The sequence below is a fragment of the Myotis daubentonii genome, chromosome 2 (genome assembly GCF_963259705.1).
Source record: "Myotis daubentonii chromosome 2, mMyoDau2.1, whole genome shotgun sequence".
Taxonomy (NCBI): Eukaryota; Metazoa; Chordata; class Mammalia; order Chiroptera; family Vespertilionidae; genus Myotis; species Myotis daubentonii.
In genome coordinates this window covers 192450997-192477238 of record NC_081841.1, presented here as the reverse complement: position 1 = coordinate 192477238, position 26242 = coordinate 192450997, and the positions used below count along the sequence as shown (strand labels likewise).

Genomic DNA, 26242 nt, shown 5'->3' with positions numbered 1-26242 from the left:
GGTTTTTAAAAATATATTGATTTTTAAGGATTTGGAACATATAAGGCAGTAGGTTTTGTCATAAAGAAATGGTGATGAATTTTAAATACATTTTATATATTCATTTAAAAATATTCCATTCATTCCAAAAATATTTGTAGAGCACCTACTGTGTACCTATCATTGTCTAAATGCTGAGGATCCAGGAGGTACAAAGAAATGCAGTTCTCTGCTGTCATGCAGCTAACACTCAAAACTGTTGAGCAGTTTTTAAAAATTGGGTTTTATTTTATTACCTTTACTTTGAGGATTTGACAAGTTCTTTGGCATTAAGCTTAACACTGGTGGCAAGTCCTGCAGTTGTTTGTTTTTGCTCTTAGGTGTCTCCAGGTGACACTGGGTGGGATGTCTTCAGCCTGGACTACCATGTTGATGGACCGATTGCAACTGTAAGATCATTCTGGGTATTTTTATAATAGTCACAGCTATTTAGCTTGCTAAGCATTTTGCTGTTTTAGAATTGGCTTTCTTCTATAAGAACTTCTAATTAAACTAATCACTTGACATCTACGATATACTCAAGTGAATGAATATTTAAGCCCAAATTGTGTGTGTGTTTTAAATAACCATTAATGAGTGCTGAAATGGTGTATTATTTTAAGAATTCTTAAAAATATCAGTTGTTCCATCACAGGTTTCACCAAGTATTTAATAAATGGATATTCATTTTGTTCCATTATTCTTAGACTGTAGTAACTAATTTAGGATAACTTGAAAGGAACTATAAAATGTATTTTAGGGAAGTTGTATTTTTATTTAGCTAAAGTTTGATATTTAGTATTCATTTCAACTGATGAGGAAATAGCAGCACTATTGTTCATAGTGCTTTTACCATGCTTAAAGGAAAGTACTGTTTCTTTTAACAGTTACCAGGTCATGAAAGATTGACCAGCAGAGTTGCCTTTCTTGGGCCTGCAATTTAAATGCCCCTTCTTAAGTGCTCATTCTTTCTTTATTCAGACTGGCATGGAATCTCCTTGGCTGAGATACCTCTTTAAACTTATTTCAGCCATTTTTATATCTGAAATATTGAGAAAGGACATTCATTTTTTTAATTATTAGGAAAAGTATTCTGTTTAGAAGTAATATATTTTGGGTCTAAAATTTCTCCTTAGTGGTTCTTGCAGAGTTTTGACTCCATGGCTGTTCTGTCTCTCAAGGTATAAGCCACACATGCTGCTAAAATACTTTCATCAAAGCCATACCCTCCCTCTTTTCACTTCCAAGTTAACAGATTTGCCACTGGCAAATGGCTCTATCATGTCTACTGTGAAAGGTAGCTACTGGTGCAGTTCTTTTTACAAATAAGTTACTAATGTTTAAACTTTACCAGATCAAATCTACCAGATTTTAAATGCGTAACTGCTCGCAAATTTAATTTTTGGTCATATTCAAGTTAGTTTTTAAAATTTTTTTATTATCAACCTCATACAACAATTTTTCTAGTTTATCAACTCATACATGTTTAAAAGTGATATCTTTACCTAGCAAATGCTAATTTGGTCATTTTGAAGGTCAGTCTTCATATTTTAAGAATTCAAACTTGTCTTAGCAGAGTAAATAATAAGCTAAGTTAGTAAAATATTTAAAAGATAAATACCTTGACCAAAACTATAAATCAGTAGTTAAACAGGTTTCTGCAACTGATCATAAATCTCAAACTCCATATTTTAAACACACTTATTTTTTTAGAGGCATGGAACAGGCCAAGGATAGGAATAAATGTTTTCATGTTTGACTTATATCCTAAACAGTTTTAAATAATTTTAATATCCGAAACAGAATATTTTAACAAATTATTTAAATTAGAAATTTTCATATTATCTAATTTGTTAATATTGTATACATTGCATATTTTTTCATAGTATAAAAGATACCATAGTAAAAACAGTTGTATCAATTACTTCACAAAATGTAAGTGCCTTGAGTGATAAAGTGAAAATGGTCTATAAAACTGAAATGGTTATTTCATAATATTGCAACTCTTACTAGTGAGTATCAAAGTTCATGCATTGCAAACTGTGTGTATACACTATTAAGTGTGCAATATTTAAAAAATTTTTAGAGTTTTGAAAACTCTAGTAGAGTCGAAGGAAGTTTATATAATATTTATTTAAAAAAACAAATTAAGGATATATTCCTATCTATGGCCAATAGGTACCAACTCCAGTGGGTTGAATTGGGAAGGAGAAAAGGATCTCATAATTTGATTAGCAAGGCCTTCCAGAGATATCTTATGGGAAATATCCCTGGAATGTCTGGTCTTTGCTGTCCAGTCTTAGGGTTAGTTTATCTCCTGGGTTAGTATATTTTCAGCTAAATGCTTTACCTATAGTCATATTATTGTACAACTGCAGGTATTCAGGCTAATATTAGAAATTGAAATAATTTTTAACAGATTAAATTTTATGCAGTGGTATGCAGAAATTACAGGAAAGGTAAGAGAGGACGATTGCATTTAAAAGTATACTCTTAGAGTCAAATTTTGAGAGAGAATGGTTTTCTGCTTTTTCCCTGTTAAATTAAATTACAATATTATCCATTCCCTTTCTATTCTCATTAATTGAGATTGTCATTTTTGTACAGTTAGTTATAATAGGTACATATCTTATATTAGCTATATAATTACATCTTATATAACATATAATTTTAGCTTCTTATTAACTCTGAAAAGGGATGTGGAAAGATTATCTTTAATCTCCTCTTTTTGATAATGGGCAGGATGAAATCCAGGTATTTCTGTTATTGGTCTCCAGGGTATTAGATAAGGTATCAGAAGCATATTTGTTTACTTTTATCTAAACTTTATTTTACAAATAGGCGATGAACTGAAAAAATATATACCTAGCAAAACTAAAATGTGAAGGATGTTTTCCCCTGTGTAAATGCAGTGGAACATGAATTGTTATTAAACAGAATTTCTGTAAATCAGGTGATGTTAAATGTGCTCGGGAAGTTTGGTACTTAAGGGAGCCCTGTAAGATATTATTTATATAGCAAGGAATCCTTTAATTTATTTGTAAAATTATTTAATTTGGTCACCCTTCATTTAAGTAATTGCAAGAATATTAATAGTGTAAGCAGCACATTAAAATGGGTAATTTCTAAAGCATTCATAGTTGGTGTTGGAGTCTCTCAAAGCAGCTCCTAATCACTCCTATTTAGACATGTCATCATTAGTATTGAGCATCTACCAAATACTGGCACAGAAAAGCATACAGAAGAATAAACAGATAGTCCTTGTAAAAGGTAAAAAGTGCCAAGAATATACCAAATAAGACAAGGTAAAACATTCTATAATTAAGTGCTAAAATTGTAAGGGTCAAGCAGTAAAGAGGGGAAATGGTGAGACCATGGAAAGGTATGGCCTTTGTCCTTGAGGCACAGGTGGGGTTTGGGCGGAAGAGAATGATGGGCTAGGTCAGTGATGGCGAACCTTTTGAGCTCGGCGTGTCAGCATTTTGAAAAACCCTAACTTAACTCTGGTGCTGTGTCACATATAGAAATTTTTTTATATTTGCAACCATAGTAAAACAAAGATTTATATTTTTGATGTTTATTTTATATATTTAAATGCCATTTAACAAAGAAAAATCAACCAAAAATATGAGTTCGCGTGTCACCTCTGACACGTGTGTCATAGGTTCGCCATCACTGGGCTAGGTCATAGGGCAGTAATGTGAGTCAAGGCCCAAGGACGTGAATGTACAAAGCTGGGCACAAGAGTGAGACGCAGACTTTAGGAGAAGAGCGCGCACTCCTGAATGCTCAGCCTTGACCTGCTGCTGAGTGCCAGGCCCTGCTCAGACCAGTTACTTTCAGTAACACATGTAAATGGGTTCTCTGTAAATCAGGTCATGTTCAGTGTGCTGGAGGCATTAGAAAGGGATGAAAATGTGCCCATGTCGGTGCTGCACACATTATGTGTGTCAGAAAAGTGTTGGACTGAAATCTGCAGAAAACCCTGTTACCTTTATGCATGGGACATACTTACACTAGAAAATTATTTATGGTTTATCTGACATTCAAATTTAACAGGGTGTTCTGTGTTTTTATTTGCTAAATCTGGCCACTATAGGAGGGAGGTCGGCATAGAAAGCAGGCCTGGCCCTATCCCTACCCACAGAGCTTATTCTCCCTGGTTGTGAAACTACTGTCTTCAAAAGCAATAAGTACATGTGTTCAGATAACCTGGAGGCCTCTTTTCAGACGAGAAGATTCTTCTTGGTCCTCCTTCCATGAGATTCACCACCCTCACCTATCCTTCAGGTGGGTGGGGGTAGAAAACACTGCTATGCATTTGGACTTGCTATGAAGATGAGGGTTAGGCCAGGTTTAAAAATCTCACTAGACCATTTACTAGCTGTGTGACCTTGCTTAGGTCTCTATTTCCCATCTGTAAAATTGGCATATTATTGTGAGTTTACTTGGCATGCTGCTTAGCATGTAAATAATTAATGTCGTTGTTATATAATGATACTTTCTTAAAATGTACTATATTAGTTGCTTACATACTACTTAGCATCTATTAGAGTTGATTGTGTGTTCTCTGCTCTGGTTTTTTTGTTAAAAAAGAAAAAATTATTGAGACCTGTACTGGGAGAATCCTTATCTCACAGAATACTATCATCCTGTCTTCTGCTGTTCTTTTTAGGTGTTTACCCGAGAATGCATGAGCCACTATCTAAGAGTGTTTAACTTCCTTTGGCGGGCCAAGCGGATGGAATATATCCTCACTGACATACGGAAGGGGCATATGTGTAACGCGAAGCTCCTGAGAAATATGCCAGGTAACTCCCATCAGAAGAAGGCAGTCAGGTGAACTGTGCGTCCCACCTGGTGCATGCAAACCAGCAACTTCACCCTCTGTGTTGTGTCCAGCAGTTTAGCAAAAATGAAAGTTGTCTTAAAAGTAATTGAACTGAAAAGTGCTTCATTATTGTGCTTTTGGATTGGGCTTTTGTGATAAGGTTCATTTGTAATACTGCTTATCTTGATCTCAGTGCAAATCAGACAAACAACAACATTGAGTCAAGTTAGATTTTTTAGACCATGAAATTTATTTTAGAATCACATTTGTTTTTCACTGTAGTATTCATATGTGTACTTTAATTTAAAAATAATTACTTTTAAGAAAAGAAAGTTGTTTAATAAATCACTGACTCATTTAAGATTCACTTAGTGTTTTAATTAAAGTCTATTTGTGTATTGCCTTGATGTTTTGTTTTGGTTCATAAACCAGAAGATGGACATATTTTATAATATTATTTTGCAATTAATAGCTATAGTAAAAATTCTCATGTCAGATAGTCAAAGTTTATTTTAATGTTATAAATACTGAATGATTTCAATTATGAATAATTTTGAAATCTTTATATTGAATTTGAACAAAGCCTTTGAGAAAATATTTCAACAAGTATGTCTTTAAAGAAGAAATAAGCTATTATATTCTTAATCTTTTAATTGGTAAAAGTAATTATTTAAAAAGAAGCAGTTGTTTAAAGGATGGCGGACGTGACCTCTGCTTGTTATTTAGGTCAAGGCTGGTCCTTGAGCCAGCTCCAAAGCTCCAGGATAATGGCACCCCAGAAGCCTGAGGTCTAGAGGGCACCTGTCCACATGCTGACATATGGAATAGGCAGTTTTTACTGAGTGTCCGTGTGTTCTCTGTTGCCAGCAGGTCTTTTCCAATGGATCATGATATTCCTGCTCTTGGCCTAGCTTCCTCTGGACTCATTTTATAGAAAATTAATCATAGGGATCCTCTGAAATAGCTGAGAAGGAAGTGAGGGGGACATTTTCTTTTAAATGCTGTAATGGTTGTGCACAGTAAATACTGCCTTCAGCAGCCACTTTCTAGTAAATGTGGAGTGACTGGCACGTGGGTGCCTCTTGAAAGGAGGCAGAAGGAGTAATCGGTTGAGGAGAGAACCTCACACTGTCTCCCGGCTCTGCATCTCAGGAGCCTCTCTCGTGGTGTGTCACAGGATTACTCACGTATTTCCTGGGTGTGCACTCGCCAGTTACTCAGTTTACCTGCAGTGCTCCTTCTCTGCGTTCTTTTTAATACTGTTGAGTAGAGCGGTTCTTAACTGTCACTTCTCTGTGCCAGCATCTTTCTTGTCTGATTTAGATCAATCCCAGGTGAAGCAAATACTTTGTCATTGTATCACTCTTCTCCTTTCAAATAAGCATTAGTATTATGTTTAGCCCTGGGAAATCTATAACAATTTTAAATATTAGCTGGTTCTGATATATTTTTCTGATTTGAATATCAGCTTAACAATGTCTATAAATTTGCTTTTCTCTTGTATTGAGTAATCAGCTGTGAGTTTTGTTTTCTTTCAAAGATAACTAATACATTTGTTTGATCAGTTTTCTATGTATGGGAAAAATATATTTATCTTTTATAAAATCAATAACTTTAATTTTACTTGATCTTATTATGTATAGTTTAGTTTCAGCTTCTTTCACTAATCCCTTTTCCTTAATAAAACTTCTAGCTGGGCCAGGGTGACTCAGTTTGGTTGAGCATTGTCGTGTTCACCAAAAGGTTGCTGGTTCAATTCCTGGTCAGGGCACATACCTGGGTTGCAGGTTTGATCCCCAGCCTGGGAGTGCATGGAAGGCAACTGATCGATGTTTCTCTCATATGTGATGTTTCTCTCCCCCGGCCCAACTCCTCTTCCTCCTATCTAAAAATCAGTAAAAACATATCTTTGGGTGAGGATTAAGAAAAAATAGAACTTCTAAAATATTTTTAATAGTATAATACTTTCTTTTTAGTTGAATGTGTAGTCCTTTTATTTAATCTTTTCCCCCCACTAATATAAATAATGCCATAAGCTTTTTTTTTTTTGATAAGTGTATATTTATATAAGCCTCTGAATATTTCTTTAGAATAGATAAATTGGAAATGGAGAATTGGGAGGTTAACAGGCATGAATTTTAGTTTTACTTTATACCTGCTAATACTTAGTGTTTCTATTTTCACTTTATTGGTACGTATTGTCTGTTTACATTCAGGAAAGTTACAATTAATTTACTTCCCCATAAGCACAGCTCTCCCTGCTTGAAAGTTGTCTGCATTGCTATTTTTGTGGCTAACATTGGATTATTATATTCAAACAAATTATCAGTTTGATAGGTGAAAATGGAAGTTCATTTTAATTTTAAAAATGCCTTTAAAATTATTGATCAGTGTCAACACTTCTTTTTCTCCTCCCATGCCCTCCCCTCCTCTCCCCTCCCCTTCCCTTTCCCCTTCCCGTTCCCCTTCTCCTCTTTCTCTTGTCATTTGTGTTTCTTGAGGGAAGTTGTGTGGTTTTTTACCTTGTTTCTCTTGGGATGTAATGTTCTTACCTTTAGTTTATAAGGAAGTGTTTTAAAGTTGTTAGTGGCCAGGCAAGTTAATGCACAGAAATCAGCCAGGTAGTTAGGCTTGTTAATACAGCAAATTTAGGAATGTCCCGCCAACCATAAATCTGAGGCAAAAATATAAAAAGATTCTATAAAGTACTTCTGTAAACATCCTTTGGAATTCTACACGTATGCACAGTGTGTGTAGGTGGTTTGATCATATGTATAATATCAGTAATCACTCTAGGAATCATTTTAATAATGTTCATCAACATAAATGGGTTGGAGTAAATAGTTACCCTTGAAAATGATGTGTTTAGGACAAGCGTTTTTGATAATGGTCTACCCAGATATTTATACCCATTTTTATCTATTTCCCATTCAACTGAACAAAAAATTGTTGTTGTTGTTGTTGTTGTTTTAAATTAAATCTTTATTGTTCAGATTATTACAATTGTTCCTCTTTTTTCCCCCCTTAGCTCCCTTCCACCCGGTGTCCCTCCCGCCCTCTGCCCTCCCCCCTCGCTCCCCCACTGTCTTCATCCATAGGTGCACGATTTTTGTCCAGTCTCTTCCTGCATCCCCCACACCCTTTCCCCCCCAAGAATAGTCAGTCCACTCCCTTTCTATGCACCTGATTCTATCATAATCACCAGTTTATTCTGTTCATCAGATTATTTATTCACTTGATTTTTAGATTCACTTGTTGATAGATGTGTATTTGTTGTTCATAATTTGTATCTTTACCTTTTTCTTCTTCTTCCTCCTCTTAAAGGATACCTTTCAGCATTTCATATAATACTGGTTTAGCGGTGATGAACCCCTTTAGCTTTTTCTTATCTGTGAAGCTCTTTATCTGACCTTCACTTCTGAATGATAGCTTTGCTGGATAAAGTAATCTTGGTTGTAGGTTCTTGGCATTCATCACTTTGAATATTTCTTGCCACTCCCTTCTGGCCTGCAAAGTTTCTGTTGAGAAATCAGCTGACAGTCGTATGGGTACTCCCTTATACGTAACTGACTGTCTTTCTCTTGCTGCTTTTAAGATTCTCTCTTTGTCTTTTGCTCTTGGCATTTTAATTATGACGTGTCTTGGTGTGGTCCTCTTTGGATTCCTTTTGTTTGGGGTTCTGTGAGCTTCCTGGACTTGTAAGTCTATTTCTTTCACCAGGTAGGGGAAATTTTCTGTCATTATTTCTTCAAATAGGTTTTCAATATTTTGCTCTCTCTCATCTTCTGGCACCCCTATAATTCGGATGTTGGTACATTTGAAGCTGTCCCAGAGGCTCCTTACACTATCTTCGTATTTTTGGATTCTTTTTTCATTTTGCTTTTCTGGTTGGGTGTTTTTTGCTTCTTCGTATTTCAAATCTTTGCCTTGATTCTTGCGCTCCTCTGGTCTGCTGTTGGGAGTCTGTATAATATTCTTTATTTCAGTCAGTGTATGCTTAATTTCTAGTTGGTCCTTTATCACAACCTCGAGGGTCTCACTAGATTTCTTGAGGGTCTCATTAAGTTTATCTGTGGTTTCTAGAAAATTCTTGAAAAACCTTAAAAGTGTGGTTTTGAACTCTATATCCAGTAGTTTGCTTTCCTCCATTTCTGTCATTTTGTGTCCTGTTTCTTTGTCTCAGCATTTTTTATCCTTCGCTGTGTCGATAGAGTGGCTTTCTGTGCTAAGTGTCCTATAAGGCCCAGTGGCTCAGCCTCCCCAAGTACCTGAGGTAGACACTCTTGGTGTACCCCCTTGTGGTCTTTGTGCACAGTCTTGTTGTAGTTAAGCCTTGATTGTTGTAGTTATCACTGGGAGGAATTGACCTCCAGGCCAATTGGCTGTGAGAATCAGCTGTTTCTGCAGTGGGAGAACTCCTGTTCTGGAGACACCCCTCCGGGACAAGACTTGCTTCAGTGGGGCTCTGGTGCTCACTGAGTCTGCCCCCTGAGTGTGTCCCTTATGGATCTCAGGAGTTGTAATTGGATGGTCCCACTCTGACCACTGGGTATACTAGCTCTTGGATCTAAGGAGGTGCTAATTTAGCCTCTGCCTGAGGCTACCCAGTAGGAGCTACGAGGAGATCTGCAGATTCCCCTTCCTTGTTTGGGGTTTGGAGGTGCCCAAATGAGGTCCAGCTGTGAAGCAATGCAAGCTGCTGTGGGGCCTTGGGCCTTCTCTTGGAAGTGCAGTGTCTGTCTGGCCCAGCTGCAGTTTGTTAGGTAATTTTCAGATTGCAAAGGGCCAGGGCATTCATATGCAAAAGCCTCTGCCGCAGCATGGGTGGGGTGGGGTGGGGTCTCAGGGAATCAACAGGGTGGAGCAAACAGCTCCGGCGGATCCTCAGCCCTGCCCTAAGGGGCCCCGCATCTCAGTGTCCTGTAATCGCTGCAAGCACCTTTGAGAGAAAGCCGCCCTCGGGTTCTGAATTCTGCCCGCTTGCCAGACAGTCCAGTTTCTCCCTATATGAGTCTAGGTTCCCAGAGACTCACCCGGAACTGGAATTCAGAGCAGTCGGGGGCTTGTGACTCCCTCCCTATTCAAAAAGACAGCCGTGTCCTCAGTTGCCAGCCCTTGCTGCGTGTGCCTCCATACCTCTGCACTTCCGCACCTCCTCTGAGTCTCAGTGTGCTTTTCTCTTTCCTTCTAGTTGTAGAATTTTCACTCAGCCAGCCTTCCTGTGGTTCTGGATGATGTCTGTTTTGTCTTTTAGTTGTATTTTTGAATTTGTTGTGGGAGGCAGCAATTTCCGGTGTTTACCTATACCGCCATCTTGGTTTTCCTCAAAAAATAGTTGTTGATACTAAAATAGTTTAAAGATTTTTTTCCAGTGGTTTGGAATTTTGTTTTTGGTTATATTCAGTTAATCTAAAAAGTATATTAATGGCAACTAACTTGTATTTCAAATAACATTTAACAAAATGAAGTAGACAAATGTAGGTAAATAAGTTTATATTCTTTCTCAGCCTTCTATATTGGGAGGGTGTAAATGAAGGATCACGTTCCCAAAAGATTGGTATTAAAATAATCTCTTTTTGTGGTCTTTATTAAAAATAGAATTGCACATAGTAGGGGCAAGAGAGGTGGTCAACTCCCTTATAGGTGACATGTTGCCATGGAAGTGTTATGACATTTTGTTAGTTTAAGTGACAGCTATTTTTCTTTCTTGGTAGTTAATATAATAATGACGCATTTTACACTTGACAGTGTTCCAGACTGAGTGAAATAGCTTAAAGATGAACAGACATTTTCTCTTTAAAAGTTTACTTTTGTCTCACTTTTGTATGTATGGATGAGTCAGTAGTCCTGACTAATGATACATTCATAAGAAGTTCTCTCTGCTGGACATTAAGCCGAGTGCTTGGTTTGTTAGCACAGATGCTGGGCTGCATTGTCCAGCTCAGTCCCCACAACACCAGCATCGGGCTGTGCTGTCAGACTGTGACCTCAGGCTGATTTTCTCGTCTTCTGCCTCACTTTCCTCATTTGGGTTATCAGGATTAAATCTGTGTAAAGTACATAGGCTAGCACTGCCTCGGGCAAGCACTCTGTACAGTTGTTGCAACGTGCCTGATGATACAGTGGATGGATGATGTCTGCAGGAGGACCTTAACCAGGATTAGAGATACTGAATATAAGAGCTGTGGAGAATGCTACCAAGTCCTTTGAATCCTTAGCCTTGAGAAATAAATCAGATGGGTAATTTGATGAAGTCACTTTTTAAAATATGGTAGCATCAGTTATAAATATAGGTTGGAGAAGGTGATTATGAAATTGTGAAGAAAATGACTTAGGGTATTTTAAAACAAGAAACATTTATAATTTTTAGCAACACTCAGCTCTGTTTATGGTGCATCTCCACGTGAGTAGGTGCTGCTCATTGAAAATGCCAAAACCATATGGTCAAGTCCTTTATCTTTTCAGAGCCATTTGTGTTTTTTAATCGAAGTTGAAGTTCTTTCAACAACCTTTAGAGGGCAGTAAAGAATTATAAATGAATCTAATACCTCTTAAACTAGAGAATGATCATTCTGGATTTTGTATATACTACTGTCTACTGTTAGTTAGTCTAGTGGGAGATATATTGTATTTATTGGACTCAGTGCAAATGTTGCTTTGTTTTTGGGAGTCTTAGAATTATATAGTTCTTTGTGGGTCAACTATAAAAACACAAGTACTTATATTTTAACCTTGTTTTAAATGTATTTTCAAGGTGCCGGGTAAAGAGATTCAAGGGGTGTTTCAGGTGTGAGTTGTTAAATTGTAAGTTTTAGGAATTAAGGGACCAAATTATGCATTGTGATTTTAATCTTATGAATAGGGTTCAGAATCAATGAGAAATTATGAAATACAGCATATATAGTGTTTGATTACTCACATGGGGAAGAGAAAGAATTGTAGTGCTGCAGGGATTTTAGACTTCTATTATGTGGACTCTTTTATCAGATTTCTTTTTAGCAGGCAGTATCCTGAGAGCAGCAGCCATAGGTCTACTCATTCTCAGAGGTTTTCTTTTAAGAGAGTGCCATTAAGATGCATTTTAGACACAAGAAAATGTGATTTTTCAAGAAAGAAAACATATTATTTGGTAGTACTTTAAGACTGTAAAAGAAAAGAACACATATTTTAACATTGTTGTTAAATTTGCCTTGTTCATGGAAACCTTTGAAAAGGATATGAGTTTAAATAGTCATCTGTTTAAATAGAAGAATACAGACTATCTGCTTTAATTTTGAGGATCTAAGTCCCTCATTCAGTCAGTAATAGTGAGGGCCTACTTTGTGCCCCTCTCCTTGGTATCCAGTGATGGATATGACAAACAAGGTGTCTGTGGTCACAAGGTGCTTATGGGCTTCACGTTTATTGCCCCTTAGGGCCAGATGCACACTTAAACAAGAGCTTACAATACACTGTGATAAGTTGTTTGACATGGAAAGACCAGATGCTATAGGAATACAAAAAGACACTTGTGCACAAAAACTGGTTGCTGAAGAGTTTTGTTTGTTTAAAGGGCAGTTTTAAATGTTGATGGGAAGAAGGAAGTAGAGGTTGATGAATCCTAGAGTGAAAGAAAGAGGACATTAGGGCACAGGTGGTGCTGGGTTAGCTTTGGAGCTGTGCTGCTGCCACATGAGTGTGTGGGCTCCGTGGCCAGTGGTGGGGGCAGTTCCCACCTGGTGGCTGCTTTTCCACATGACCTAGGAGGGGGAGTGGAGAGAAGGAGGTGGATCAAAGTGTTCAGGATTGAGAGGGCTAAACAGCTGCTTTAGAGTAAGGGAAAATGATGGATTTCTCCACACCATGGAGATTAGCTGAGCTCGGATGCCATGAATTTTGGGTTGACACCAACATTACATGGTGATTGTTTCTGTAAATGTTTTTGTTTTATGGTCATTCAGTTGCATTTTCATTTCCAAATGTGGGTGACATTAAAGATTCTAGAAGATGAATCAGTAGTGGAGAAATTGTACACTCAAGTAAATCAGAAATTATCAACCAAATTAATGAGTTAATTACTACAGGTCTACTTATCAAACTGTCTTAATGGCAGAAAAAATATTTCTGGTTTGCCAAGGAGCTCAAAAATGAAATGTGAAAATGTTAGCAAAAATGTGCCACCTGCTACTAAAAACCAATGCATTAAATGTCTAAGTACTGCAGGTTTGATTGTCAGTGCGACTCCAGTGAAAAAAACTCCAGAGGAGACCCCAAGAAATACAGACTAAAAGAAACAATAAAAACTTGAGCTTTCCTGGAATTGAGCTCTTTTTATTATGCATAGAAAATTGATTTGGAGCTAGATGGTGAAAAGTAGCCATGAAAAAAATATTTTATGCTTCTGTAGTAAGTAAAGGGTTGCCCAGAGATAGCAGTGAGAGTAATCTAGTTAATACTTTCATAAGAAATCTACAGGAGTATATGAAGAAATTACAGCTTTGTCAGTGATGTTAAACTTTCTCTGGGAGAAAAATGTCAAGGTGGATAAGCGTAAACTACAGTATTCACAAGGCTGGAAAACAAGTTGATGGCGTTCACTGTGAACACATGCAAAGCAGTGCATTTTAGGAAATACTCATTTAGGAAATGGAGGGTAGATTCAGAGACATTGGATATCACAATGAGACCTGAGTGTCATTATGTTTGATTTGTGAAGACATTACTCAGTTTGTTTCCCTGTGAAAAAGTCCACCAGAATTCTGTGATAAAATGAAGAGCATTAAAAAAAAAAACTTCCATAAATGATATCTAGATTTATATAACTTTGTGTCACTAAAAGAAATCACACCCTAGAAAGGTCTTGCGGACCAGTATGTGCTGTGCACGCCTGCACAAATGATGCATGTTTACATATAACAGACAGTGTTTCAGGTAAGGCTGCCTGGCTCCAGGGGGGAGGATCCAGTCTGTCATCCCAGCTCAGGGTTAAAACCCAAAATGGAAATGGTAGTCACCATTGAAATGGCAGTAAATGGGAGTTACTTCTCTAGAAGCTTACTTAAACCGTAATATGGATGAATACCACTTAAAACAGCATTTTATTATGCTCTTTACATTGAAAAGTAATTTTGGTTAAATAGGCTATGAGTATTAGACTAGAAATCTTAGCCCCACTTGATAGTTTCAGTGAAAAATAAAGTACATTCTTCATTCTAGGCTTACAAATGAAATGCGAAGCTTATACCCTGTTCTTTAGAAGAATATTTACCATATTCATGGAGTACGGATTCCTAATGGTGTGGAAGAGATCAGGTGTATTTGGAGCACGTGCTGATCTTCTGAGGTGGCTGTGCTATTTCTTCACTGGCCAAATAGTACATGTTAGACCAGGCCAGCAAAATCCCCAGTGCCACTTAATTCTGGAGTATTTGTAAAAGTATATATTGTGACTGTTATTTTTTTCACAACTGTTCATATATTTTACTTCCACATTATTGTCTGAAGAAGGGACAAGAATGATTTTTCAAATAACTGCATACAGCAAAAAATTATTTATCCAGGGAGCTGATTAAAGGTATATGGAGTTATAACAATATGTCAGGTCTGACCCCTATTTAAATCTCTATGTAGTCGTCCTCTGAGGGCCCCATCTCTGATTGAATCCTCATGTACAGTAGTGCCCCATCATACTTGGGTAGTTTTTGAGCAAAAATTAAAAGTGCAAGCAGAGAACGGCTGCTCCGTGGTGACCTTCAAGCCTTTTGATGGTTTTATAATCTCATAAAGAATAGAAGCAGGGTCGGCTCCCTCCAAGGTTCATTTTTCTCTCAGGTGACAAGGTCACATTCGGGTCCTTAAGGAAATGTCACTTTTGTCTCCAAATAGCTAGGGAATAGTAACTGTTTCATGCACAGTAGGGAGATTAATTGTAAAGAAGCCATAAAATTGAGCTTGCATTTATTCAAGATCCTGCATTATTATAAGATAAAAATTTTTATTCAATTTTCAAATACAATTATTTTGTTTTATGCCATTCTTTATTAGCTCCTTATATTCTGTAAAGTAATATAGTGCTACTTGAATAGATAGCTAAATCCTTTTTTTTAGCTTGAATGGCACAGACATTGATTATGAAAGGGTTGTTTCTTAATGGGTGAGGAATTAAAGCTAGTGATTTTTTAAAAAATATTTTATTGATTTTTTACAGAGAGGAAGGGAGAGAGATAGAGAGTTAGAAACATCGATGAGAGAGAAACATCGATCAGCTGCCTCATGCACATCTCCTACTGGGGATGTGCCCTTGACCGTAATCGAACCTGGGACCTTTCAGTCCGCAGGCCGATGCTCTATCCACTGAGCCAAACCGGTTTCAGCAAGGTTTATTTATTTATTTATTTATTTTAAGATATATTGTAGATACACAGGAGGGAGAGCATGGGGTTGATTTTCAGTGCTTTTCCCTGTGGCCTCTAACATCAGTCCTTTGACTCTTGCAGAGTTCTCTGGCGTGCTGCATCACTGTCACATTCTGGCATCTGAGATGGTCCATTTCATTCACCAGATGCAGTATTACATTACATTTGAGGTACATTTGAGTCATTCCTTGGTTTTAGTTTAAATAAGTCATGTCTTATGACTTTGCATGGTATTATTTATGGAAGATACTATACTGGGAAGAACACAGTCTTACCCTAAGTTTCATATCATTTCCTAGGTGCTTGAATGTTCTTGGGATGAACTTTGGAACAAAGTGCAGCAGGCCCAAGATTTGGACCACATCATTGCAGCCCACGAGGTGTTCTTGGATACCATCATCTCCCGGTGTCTGCTGGACACCGACTCCCGAGTAAGGCTGATGTGTGGTTTAGAAACAAGAAACAGAAAAGATCGTAATCTCCTTTTCTTGAGTTCCTGTCTAATGGAGAATCTTAGTTGCCTGATGCCCACAGTAGTGATTAAGACAATCTTATTAATAGTTAAATGTTCACAGCGCACTGTTTGTAAATACAATTGGAACAATAGTGCTGAAACAAGCATGCGCTCTAAAGTGGATGTGAAGATGGCAAAGAGTGGGATAATGTCCATTCATTTCCTAGGTGTAATAATATTCTCTTGTAGTTGTTCAAAAGAGAAAAACTAATCATGAGTGATGGCTTTGATGTGTGGAGGGATAATATCTGAACAAAGTAAACCCAGCAAGGCATGTGAGAACAAAACAAGCAGTCACCTGTCTGAAAGTCCAGAAGAATGGTGTGAGAAAATGCAGGGCTCTCCGGGCTCCATGCTCATTTTCTTTTTTTAAAATATATTTTTATTGATGTCAGAGAGGAAGGGAGAGGGCGAGAGAGATAGAAACAACAATGAGAGAGAATCATTGGCTCCCTCCTGCATGCCTCACACTAGGGTTTGAGCCCGCAACCCGACCATGTGCCCTTGCCCAGAATCGAACCCAGGACCCTTCAGTCCGCAGTCCAGCGTTCTATCCACTGAGCCAAACCAGCTAGGGCAAGTGGTTGTTAAATTTTAAAACACAATTTTTTCTCCTTGATTATTGAAGTTATCTTTTTCCTCCTCACATTATTAATGGTTTTTTTAAAAAATCTGAGATGGCCAAGGATAGAATTGATTCTCTTTAGTTGTGGCACATGGTGCCGTCAGTCCAGGAAAGAGCTCTCATGTTCGTTAGGTTCCCCTGACCCATTCACACCATTGGCGCCCGTGTCAATGTGTTTGCTATATAACCTTGTGCGTATATATATGCATATATAATTTTGCATGGACATAGTGTTTATTTACGTAAATGATTTTGTGCTGTAGGTCTCATTCTGTCTCTTCTTCCGTGCTGCCCTAGGAGAAAGAATAACTAAACTATGGTAGCTGTATACTGAAGACCACTACACCACAGGCAGTGAGCGAGGGAAATGTTCTGTGGCCTTGATGCGTTTCAACACATTTAGAGTCCCGTCCCCCCGCCCCCCGCCAATGGGCAACCACCTTTTCATTCCTAGTATAAAATATGATACCATCCTATCTAATAAAAGAGAAACATGGTAATTGGCGTACGACCGATACCCTTTTCATTGGCTAATCAGCGAGATATGCAAATTAACTGTCAGCCAAGATGGCGGCCGGCAGCCAGGCAGCTTGAAACTAACATGAGGCTTGGTTGCCTCAGTGATGGAGGATCGTTGGAGGAAACCAACGTTCCCCACCGTTCCCCACCTGCCTTGCCGGCCTCTGAGCGGGCAGTTTAAGAAACTCTGTAACAAATACGCCCAACTTCAGCCAGCAGATTCGCAACATTGTAAGCAAAGGCCAGAAACCTACTTTCAGCCGGAGGCCTAAGTGCTGGAGCCAAGCCTCAAGCTAAAGCTGGCCCAGAATTAAAAAAAAAAAAAAAAAAAAAAAGGAAAAAAGGAGCATTTGGGAGTTCAGTCACCCCCAGCCTGAAAACAGCCCTCAGCCCCTCACCCAGGCTGGCCAGGCACCCCAGTGGGGACCCCCACCCTGATCCAGGACACCCTTCAGGGCAAACCAGCCGGCCCCACCCGTGCACCAGGCCTCTACCCTATATAGTAAAAGGGTAATATGCCTCCCAGCACCGGGATCAGCGGAGCCGTGAGGCCTCCCGGCACTGGAATCAGCATGACAGGGGGCAGCACCCAAACCCCCTGATCGCCCTGCGGCTCTGTGTGTGACAGGGGGCGGGGCCACAACCTCCCTATCCGCCCTGCTCTGTGCCTGATAGGGGGGAGCTCCCCCACCCCCCCACGGGCCCTGCTCTGTGTGTGACGGGGTAGAGCCATAACCTCCCCATCAGCCCTGCCCTGAGTGTGAGAGTGGCGGCGCCCCAACCCCCTGATGGGCCCTGCTCTGTGCGTGACAGGGTACAGAGCCCCAACCCCCCTGATGGGCCCTGCTCTGTGTGTGACAGGGGGTTGCTCCACAACCTCCCCATCGACCCTGCCTTGAGTGTGACAGGGGGCGGCGCCCCAACTCCCCAATCAGCCCTGCTCTGAGCCCGACCAGGGGCTGCACCTAGGGATTGGGCCTGCCTTCTGCCACCCGGGAGCAGGCCTAAGCCAGCAGGTCGTTATCTCCCGAGGGGTCCCAGACTGCTAGAGGGCACAGGCCAGGCTGAGGGACCCCCCTCCCCCCCCGAGTGCACAAATTTTTGTGCACCGGGCCTCTAGTTTTTTATAAAAACCTTGCTGAATTAAAAAATATATATTTTATTAAAAATTTCCTTTCTTATAGTCTTGGTGTGTGGTTTTGCTATGAATCACCAAACCAAAAAAAAACCAAAAACCCTTGAAGTATTTTCCATTCCTTTCCTTTCTGAACTGTAGAATAGTCCAGCTCCTAACTCAACCACTTACTAGTAATTTTGACACTCGGGGTAGCGCTTCAAGTTTGTAAGGTTTTTGTGGGAATGGAGGTAATTTGCATAGAGAGCTTGGGGTATGTCATACTGGTGTTGCTATGATGATACAGAACTACTATGGGATTTTGCCAGGACCTGGTATGGTGCTGCTACATAGTAGGTGTTCAGTAAATGTTTGATAATGAATGAATGAACAACTAATGAGCATTTTGAGAATGTGAGTTGGTACCTTGTTTTATAGTATCTTATTACTAATTATCAATATTTTATTTGGAAAACTTAGTATGTTGGGGCTGTATTCATAAAAAAAAAAAAATGTCATCTCTTTAGGCACTTTTAAACCAGCTTAGAGCCGTGTTTGATCAAATCATTGAACTTCAGAATACTCAGGATGCGATATACAGAGCTGCCCTGGAAGAGCTGCAGAGACGGTTACAGTTTGAAGAGAAAAAGAAGCAGCGTGAAGCTGAGGTATGGTTTTTATACTAGTGGATTTGTTAGTTTAAATAATGAACGTATTGCCATTATAATAACAAATAAAACAAATAGTTTTCATGCTGAAATGTTCCTAAAGCTGAGACTGTGCTCACATCCACATTTGGAGTCCTGAGGAAGAGCTGTTTTAAAGGGAGAGGTCACCATCACTACCATCATGCTTTAAGAAATAAAGGTGACAGTTTTCACAAGAATCACAAATCTCTTGCCACTTTTCATTAGTAAGTGTTGAGGTGCAGATATCTATATGTTGCTGCCGTATCAGAGTGGTACCCGACTCTGCAGTGTTTTCTGTTTGAAGCTGTGGATTCATATATACTTATGGGAACCAAATTTCTACACATATGGCTCTTTTCAGTGACCTCACTAAAGTATTTTGTGTCCTCCATGACCTTGAATTATGAAGATTTATTGATCAAGTTTGGCTGTTTATGAGATTTTTTGTATTTGACATAATTTGTATAATTTATTTTTTAAAGATGCTTATTCTTGGGTTGGTGACAGAGAATTATTTTGGTTAATATGTCTTGATTAGTTTTATTTTGAGTATTTGTTGCCTTAAAATTAGTGATAGAGGATCATGTTTACCTTGAAAATTTTACAACTTTATAATTTTACACAAATTATTTCTTCTGGATATTTTAGAAACAGAGTAGTTGCTTCATTGTTTTTTTGCCAGGTGTGGTTGTCTGTGATTATGAAATGTCAGCGTTTGCATGCACTGAGAGGCACACCTAGACACCAGACAGACTGAAGTTCAACCCCAACCCCAAATCACGGGCTCTGTGCCTTGTGGTGACTTGACTGACTTCTCTAAGACATAGCTTCCTTTTTGTAAAATAGGAGTGAGTTACTTATTTACATGTGGTAATAATATGTCAATTATTTAGTGTTTAATAGTTATTCAGTAAATGCTAGCCACTACTGTGATGTTTAAAACTGCCCAGATGCTCCAGAGAATTTGCTCTTCTGGAAAATTACTAAACTATGTAAATCTACAAAAACCAGTCTTTAGGATTTTCAACTCTGATAATAGGATGGCAGCCAGTTGTGTGGGAAGTGACGATTCTCTCTCCAGACTGTTAACCATCAGTGCTGGAGTAGAACAAGATCTACATAATAAGATTTACTCAATGTATTTTATTCAGATATGCTTAGGGATGGATACAGGAGAAGATCTAAAAGCTGAGAATTTATTTAAATTCATTAGGCAAAGTAACTTATGAAGCAATCATTTAGACCTAAGGTCCAATGACGTTTTAAAGAGATTTTGCAAGACGACTCATAACAAGATCTCAGAACCCTGAGATTGCTGAGAGTAATAAATCCCGAGTCTGATGGAAGCTGGTTCTGCCTGCTTCACTCTCAGCAAGGTCTAAGGCAGTGGTTCTCAACCTTCTGGCCCTTTAAATACAGTTCCTCATGTTGTGACCCAACCATAAAATTATTTTCGTTGCTACTTCATAACTGTAATATTGCTAACTATTATGAATTGTAATGTAAATATCTGATATGCAGGATGGTCTTAGGTGACCACCAAAGGGGTCGTGACCCACAGGTTGAGAACCGCTGGTCTAAGGGGTGCCAGTCTTTGACCCATCTGGTTCCACTTTTATGTATATGCAAAGTGATGGAAAGATACAAGGCTGTTTATTACAGTATTGTTAGTAATAGCAAAAGACTTGTTTGTGACAAATTATCTAAATTGTTACATGTTCTAAAGTATAATACTGTAGTTATTTAAAACAATGAAGGAATTCTGTATTTGCTCATATGTATTGATATATTTCCAAGGTACATTATTAATTGGGGATAAAGTAAGCAAAAGAATAATTTGGCATCAGAAAATTATTATAGAGTTTTTAGTAGTATAGAGGGACGTGGAAAGCACCCCCCCACCCCACTCCTGACATTTCTTCTCAGCCCTACACTAACAATATCTTCCATCTAGATTTCAATTTAATTTGGTACTTCTGACTCTTCAGGGTCAGTGGGGAGTGACAGCAGCAGAGGAAGAGGAGGAGAACAAGAGGATTCAAGAATTTCAAGAGTCTATACCAAAAATGTGTTCCCAGTTGCGAATATTGACACATTTCTACCAGGTACATATTAGAGCAGTGATGGCGAACCTATGACACGCATGTCAGAGGTGACACATGAACTCATTTTTTTGGTTGATTTTTCTTTGTTAAATGGCATTTAAATATTTAAAATAAATATCAGAAATATAAATCTTTGTTTTACTATGGTTGCAGATATAAAAAAATTTCTATATGTGACACGGCACCAGAGTTAAGTCAGGGTTTTTCAAAATGCTGACACGCCGAGCTCAAAAGGTTTGCCATCGCTGTATTAGAGTAACACAATGCTGTCCAAATCACATTGCTCATTTTCTGTAATGGACAGTTGGCTGTCAAAATGACTAGGAAGGAATTATTTCAATCAATGTAGTAGTGAGTAGCACCCACAGTGGTTCCCAACCTTGGCTGTGACCTGTGGTGCAGCCAGGTCTGAGAACCCCTGTCTGGGTGGTTCTAGTGTTATCAGTGTCGGGGGGCAGGAAAGGGTGGCAGCTCTGAGAAGACCAGCATGCATCTCTGCAGCTCAGACCTGGAGAGAAGTGCACAGGGAGGTACATCAGGATCATAAGTGCAAGGAGCTGCCAGGCAGCCAGGGGGCTGAGCTCAGGGAGAACAGGTCTGAAGTTGCTGAGGGAAGCTGGTCCACAGAGTCCATATTTCTATTTTGTGGGTTTGGTTTCTAATTTCATCTGTTTTTCAGTGTGATTTTCATGTTGAAAATACAGAGGAAAAGATTTTCATGAAGAATTTTTCCATTTGGTTGCTAATAACTAATTAGAAAGGCAAATCAAACTTTTAAAAATTACATTTTTGTGTGCTATGATAGTCATGTGGTTCAAAACTTAAAATGAAGCATCACCACATTGTACCATAGGCATATAGTGTGCTTCCTGCGATCTTCATAGCTTTGAGTTTTATATTTTTCTTGAGTATATATATCAAAGGGGAAAATGTGTCCCTTTTGCAAGTGCTCTTACTCTGGCGTTAGCCTACTATTGCATTTTGTTGGAAACATGTTTCATAAGTGGTAGTAATGACTGGTTTATGTTCATACAGACATTTTTGTTGGATTGTGTTTTGATAATTAAATGCTTTCTTTACCCAGTGTGTTGTACATATAGTATGTATTCATGGTTCTTAAAAATGGATTCCTAATGATTAGTTCTACTAGAGGCCTGTTGCACGAAGAGATTCGTGCAATAGGCCTTCCCTTCTCCTGGCTGCCGGCACCGGTTTTCCTCCGGTACCTGGGACCCAGGCCTTTGCTCCGGCTGGAGCCGCCTTCCATCTTCCGTCTTTGTGGCTCCAGCCCACCTTCAGTCTTCACTCTGCCGCTTGGAGCCTATGTATGCAAATTAACCGCCATCTTTGTTGGCAGTTAATTTGCATATCACGCTGATTAGCCAATGGGAGGTGTAGCGAAGGTACGGTCAATTACCCTGTTTGTCTATTAGTAGATAGGATACTATTAATTGAGAGAGTTGTACAGCTGCAAATGAATAGTATATAACTTAAAAATGTGTCCATGTGCTCATTTCTAAAAGGGACAGTGATGGTTACACATTTTCCTGATAGAGTTTGTACATTTTTTAAAAAAGTAATCTTCATCAGTATAATCCCTAGTGTTACCCCTATTACAGAATTAATCTCTGTAAATCATTACCATTCACATGATTGCTTTTCTTTATCAGAAAAAAAGTCCTTTTCTCTTTGTATTGGTATGAAATGGTAGGGCATTAACTGTCATTATGAATAAACTGCTTATGAATAAACATGCAGAGCCTCAAACCTGTAGAAAGAAATATTCCTCAGGATCCCTTTAGTGACCTTCACACACCATCATAATTCATCACTCAACAAGAAATCACTGAATATTGTTAAGATTTTTATTTTTCACTTACAGTGGACATACAATATTATGTTGTTAATTTCAGGTGTACAATATAGTGATTAGACATTTATTATCCTATCTAATAAAAGCCTAATATGCTAAGTGTCTGGTCGTCTGGTCATCTGTTCAACCAAAGTGTAATATGCTAATGATATGCTAAGGCCGCTCAACTGCTTGCTATGACGTGCACTGACCACCAGGGTGCAGACAGTCAACAGGTTGCCCAGTCACTATGATGTGCACTGACCACCAGGGGGCAGACAGTCGACCAGTAGCTATGATGTGCACTGACCACCAGGGGGCAGACACTCCGACCAGTAGGTTAGCTTGCTGCTGGGGTCCGGCTGATCAGGACTGAGCGAGAGGGGCCAATCACTTCCTAGGGCCCTCCTGCGGTCCCTCCCTGGTGGCCAGCCTATCGCATCTCTTCCAGGCCCTGATCATGCACTGGTAGGTTCCCTCGGCCTGACCTGCGCCCTCTCGCAATCCAGGACCCCTCAGGGGATGTCAGAGAGCCGGTTTTGGCCCGATTCCACAGGCTAGGCCAAGGGACCCCACTGGTGCACAAATTCGGGCACTGGGCCTCTAGTTTTTTAATTATATACTTTTAAAAATACTTTTTTATTGATTTTAGAGGTAGGAAGGGAGAAGGAGAAAGGGAAACATCAATGATGAGAGAGAATTAGTGATTGGCTGCCTCCTACATGCTCCCTACTGGCAATCGAGCCACAACCCGGGCATATATCCTGACATCCTGACAGGGAATCAAACCATGATCTCCTGGTTCATAGGTCGACACTCAACCACTAAGCCACACCAGCTGGACAGACGTTTTTATATTTTTAGCAGTATAATCCCTTAAGAACTTTCTTGTAAGTCTTCAGTCATCTAAAAAGACAAAGTGATATTCACACACATGCACACTATATGCTTGTTCAAATATAAAATTACTTTGCATAATATATATGAGTCTCCACACATATAGCTCTCCAGAAGCAAGGAGAGGGAAAGTGGCAGCTGTTAGAGTTTAGGAAGGATTGACAAGTATGGGGGTGTTTCAGTGACTTTTTCTCTGCAGACAAGTACTTTCCCAAACCTGAAAGAATGGAGACAAAATAGCACATACCTTGATAAATAAATGTCTGCTAGCTGTGCCACAGGTTGTGCAACTTGATGGGTGGAGTTTGTACTTATTAAGTAACTCCTTCAACCCTAGTAGAAGCAGTGGGTCAGTTTGTTGTATTTAAGTCTGAGTAAACTCTGACATACATTGTCTTTACTGAGCCGCCTTGGAAAGGAGGTGATACAGCCACATTCTGACCTACCCTTTAGGATGGAACCCTAAAAATATGGTTGAGAGCATGTATCCATTTTTTATATTCTCAATTTGTTTTCTCAGCAGGGCTTTGTGATTAAATGCTCTTACTAGTATAACTCATATGAAAGATGAAAAGTTTAACACTAAGTTTTTAAGGTAAAAAGAATAGGATGTTTTAACATCATTTGCTTTGCTCTTTTGATTGTTCTTGTAGAACTTGGGGCAAAATGGAAAAATCTATTGGTTAGTTCTTTTAGATAAAATTTATTGATTGCTAATTTGTATTTGTAAAATGGACATCTCTTCCTAATGTGGGTTCCATTAGGTGGGTAAACCGCAAGGTTCTGGAGCAATTCCCATTATTCAGGACACTTGCCATCGTGGTGTTTATGTTTGGAAGGAAAAATTGACCCCATGTGGGAATACATTGGGGGGTGGGGAGGCGGGGGCACGTTTTGTGGATAGTTCCTTTCTGAAAAGAATATTTTGCTCTTTTTGTTTCTTTTTAGGGGATTGTGCAGCAGTTTTTGGTGTTGCTGATGACCAGTACTGATGAAAGTCTGCGGTTTCTTAGCTTCAGGTTGGACTTTAATGAGCATTATAAAGCCAGAGAGCCAAGACTTCGCGTGTCCCTGGGCACCAGGGGGCGGCGCAGTTCCCACACCTGACTGTTTCCTACCGGGTTAGGGAGCTGCAAATGCTATTAACTGCATTATTTGACATTAATATTCACATTTAAATTCTCAAGGCAACTGGCATGCTGCGGGCACCCACCATTCCTGCCCACAAATACTTCAGTGTTTTAAAGGCATGGCATCTGGTAGAATCAAAGTCATGTTTTTCATACACTGGAGTTGAAGATGTTTGTAATAGCACTAAATTAAATAGGCTGGTTTGCACTATTCACATTTATTTTTTAAAGTCTTCATACTTCAAGGATACCACACTTTGTTGAGGCTTCTTAAGCTCTTCATGATATAATTTATATTTGTCACTTTTTAAAAAGGTCACAGTTTCTTTTAGAGAACATTAGGGCAATGGATATTAATGAGTTAAGATGGTAATGTCATTGGTATTTTTTTAACACCCTCTTTAGAGGCAATTTTTGTTAATATAATCAAATTAAATCTAAACAAAATGTCCCTACTAAGAAAATATATAGAGCATTTTATTTTGTTTCTTAGTGTTGTAAAATATTAACCTCTGTAAGAACCTTTATATCTTAGTGCATTTACATGTTTTTTCTTTTCAAAGTTTACATTTTTTATATTTAATTTGCGCTTTCAGATGACTGCTAAAATAGTGTAGAACAAAGTAAGAGTGATGTGGAACAAAAACATCCTTAAACCTAGATTTTTTGAAACCATTGGCTGAAGTGTAAATATGGATGACTAGAAGGTTAATGAAGTATTTTATTTTCAAAATTCTGATAAGCATTGGGAAGAAATTGACTTGAATAATGAAGGTTTCCTTTTTCCTTGCCTATTTTTTCATTGTAAATATTTATATACTACTGACCAGATGTTGGAGGGAAATGTTTTTGTAAAAATGTCATATTAAGTCACATAAATCTGCCTTTATTATGTTGCATAAGTGAAAACTTAGAAAATTAAAAGCAATTATCTTTCACACATATTGGTTCTTTCTTGAGGAGTCTATGGGACACAGTCCACTTGCCAAGTTTTGGGGGCAGGGATTGACAGAGTTCGATTTGATTGCTTCAGTATATGAATTATTTTGTCAGCAAAACTAACAAATTAGACAGTGTGTAAGTTTCAATGTAGAGTCAAAGGGAATATTACCCACCCAGTATTTACATGATATAGGTGACCTTTCATAGCTGTGAGTTCTGCATCTGCAGGTTCAACAAATCACAGATCAAAAATATCAAAAATAAAAAAAGTCATGCTGTTGCTGATGTGTAGTTAGGCCTCCATGGTTGTGTCTGCACTGAACATGTACAGATTTTTCTTGTCATTCCCTACACAATACAGTATAAGTTATTTACATAACATTTATGTTAGGTATTCTAAGTAATCTAGAGCTGATTAAAAGTGTACAGGGAATGTGCGTAGATATATGCAAATATTACGCCATTTTATGTATGCAACTTAAGCGTCCTCGGATTTGGGTATGAGTGTGGGGTCTGGAACCAATCTCCCACAGATACTGGGGATGACTATATACCCTTTTAGTTATCTGATATCTGCATCTGATTCCTGTGGAGTCCTGGCTATGTAGAAAG

At 38.7% G+C, this 26242-nt stretch overlaps 1 protein-coding gene across 3 annotated transcripts in view; it reads left to right on the top strand.

Moving 5' to 3' along the window:
- Nucleotides 1-25628, top strand: part of TUBGCP3 (tubulin gamma complex component 3) — an 82705-nt gene extending 57077 nt beyond the window's left edge. For 2 of the 3 annotated variants that reach the window (XM_059685138.1, XM_059685137.1), the window contains exons 16-22: nucleotides 360-428; nucleotides 4694-4829; nucleotides 15325-15413; nucleotides 15543-15674; nucleotides 18543-18683; nucleotides 20693-20809; nucleotides 24507-25628. In XM_059685138.1, coding sequence (XP_059541121.1) covers nucleotides 360-428; nucleotides 4694-4829; nucleotides 15325-15413; nucleotides 15543-15674; nucleotides 18543-18683; nucleotides 20693-20809; nucleotides 24507-24665 — 843 coding nt within the window. In that variant the 3' untranslated portion in view covers nucleotides 24666-25628. The remainder of the gene's footprint in view (nucleotides 1-359; nucleotides 429-4693; nucleotides 4830-15324; nucleotides 15414-15542; nucleotides 15675-18542; nucleotides 18684-20692; nucleotides 20810-24506) is intronic. The other variant, XM_059685139.1, reaches the window with a different exon arrangement.
- Nucleotides 25629-26242: the final 614 nt, after the last annotated feature.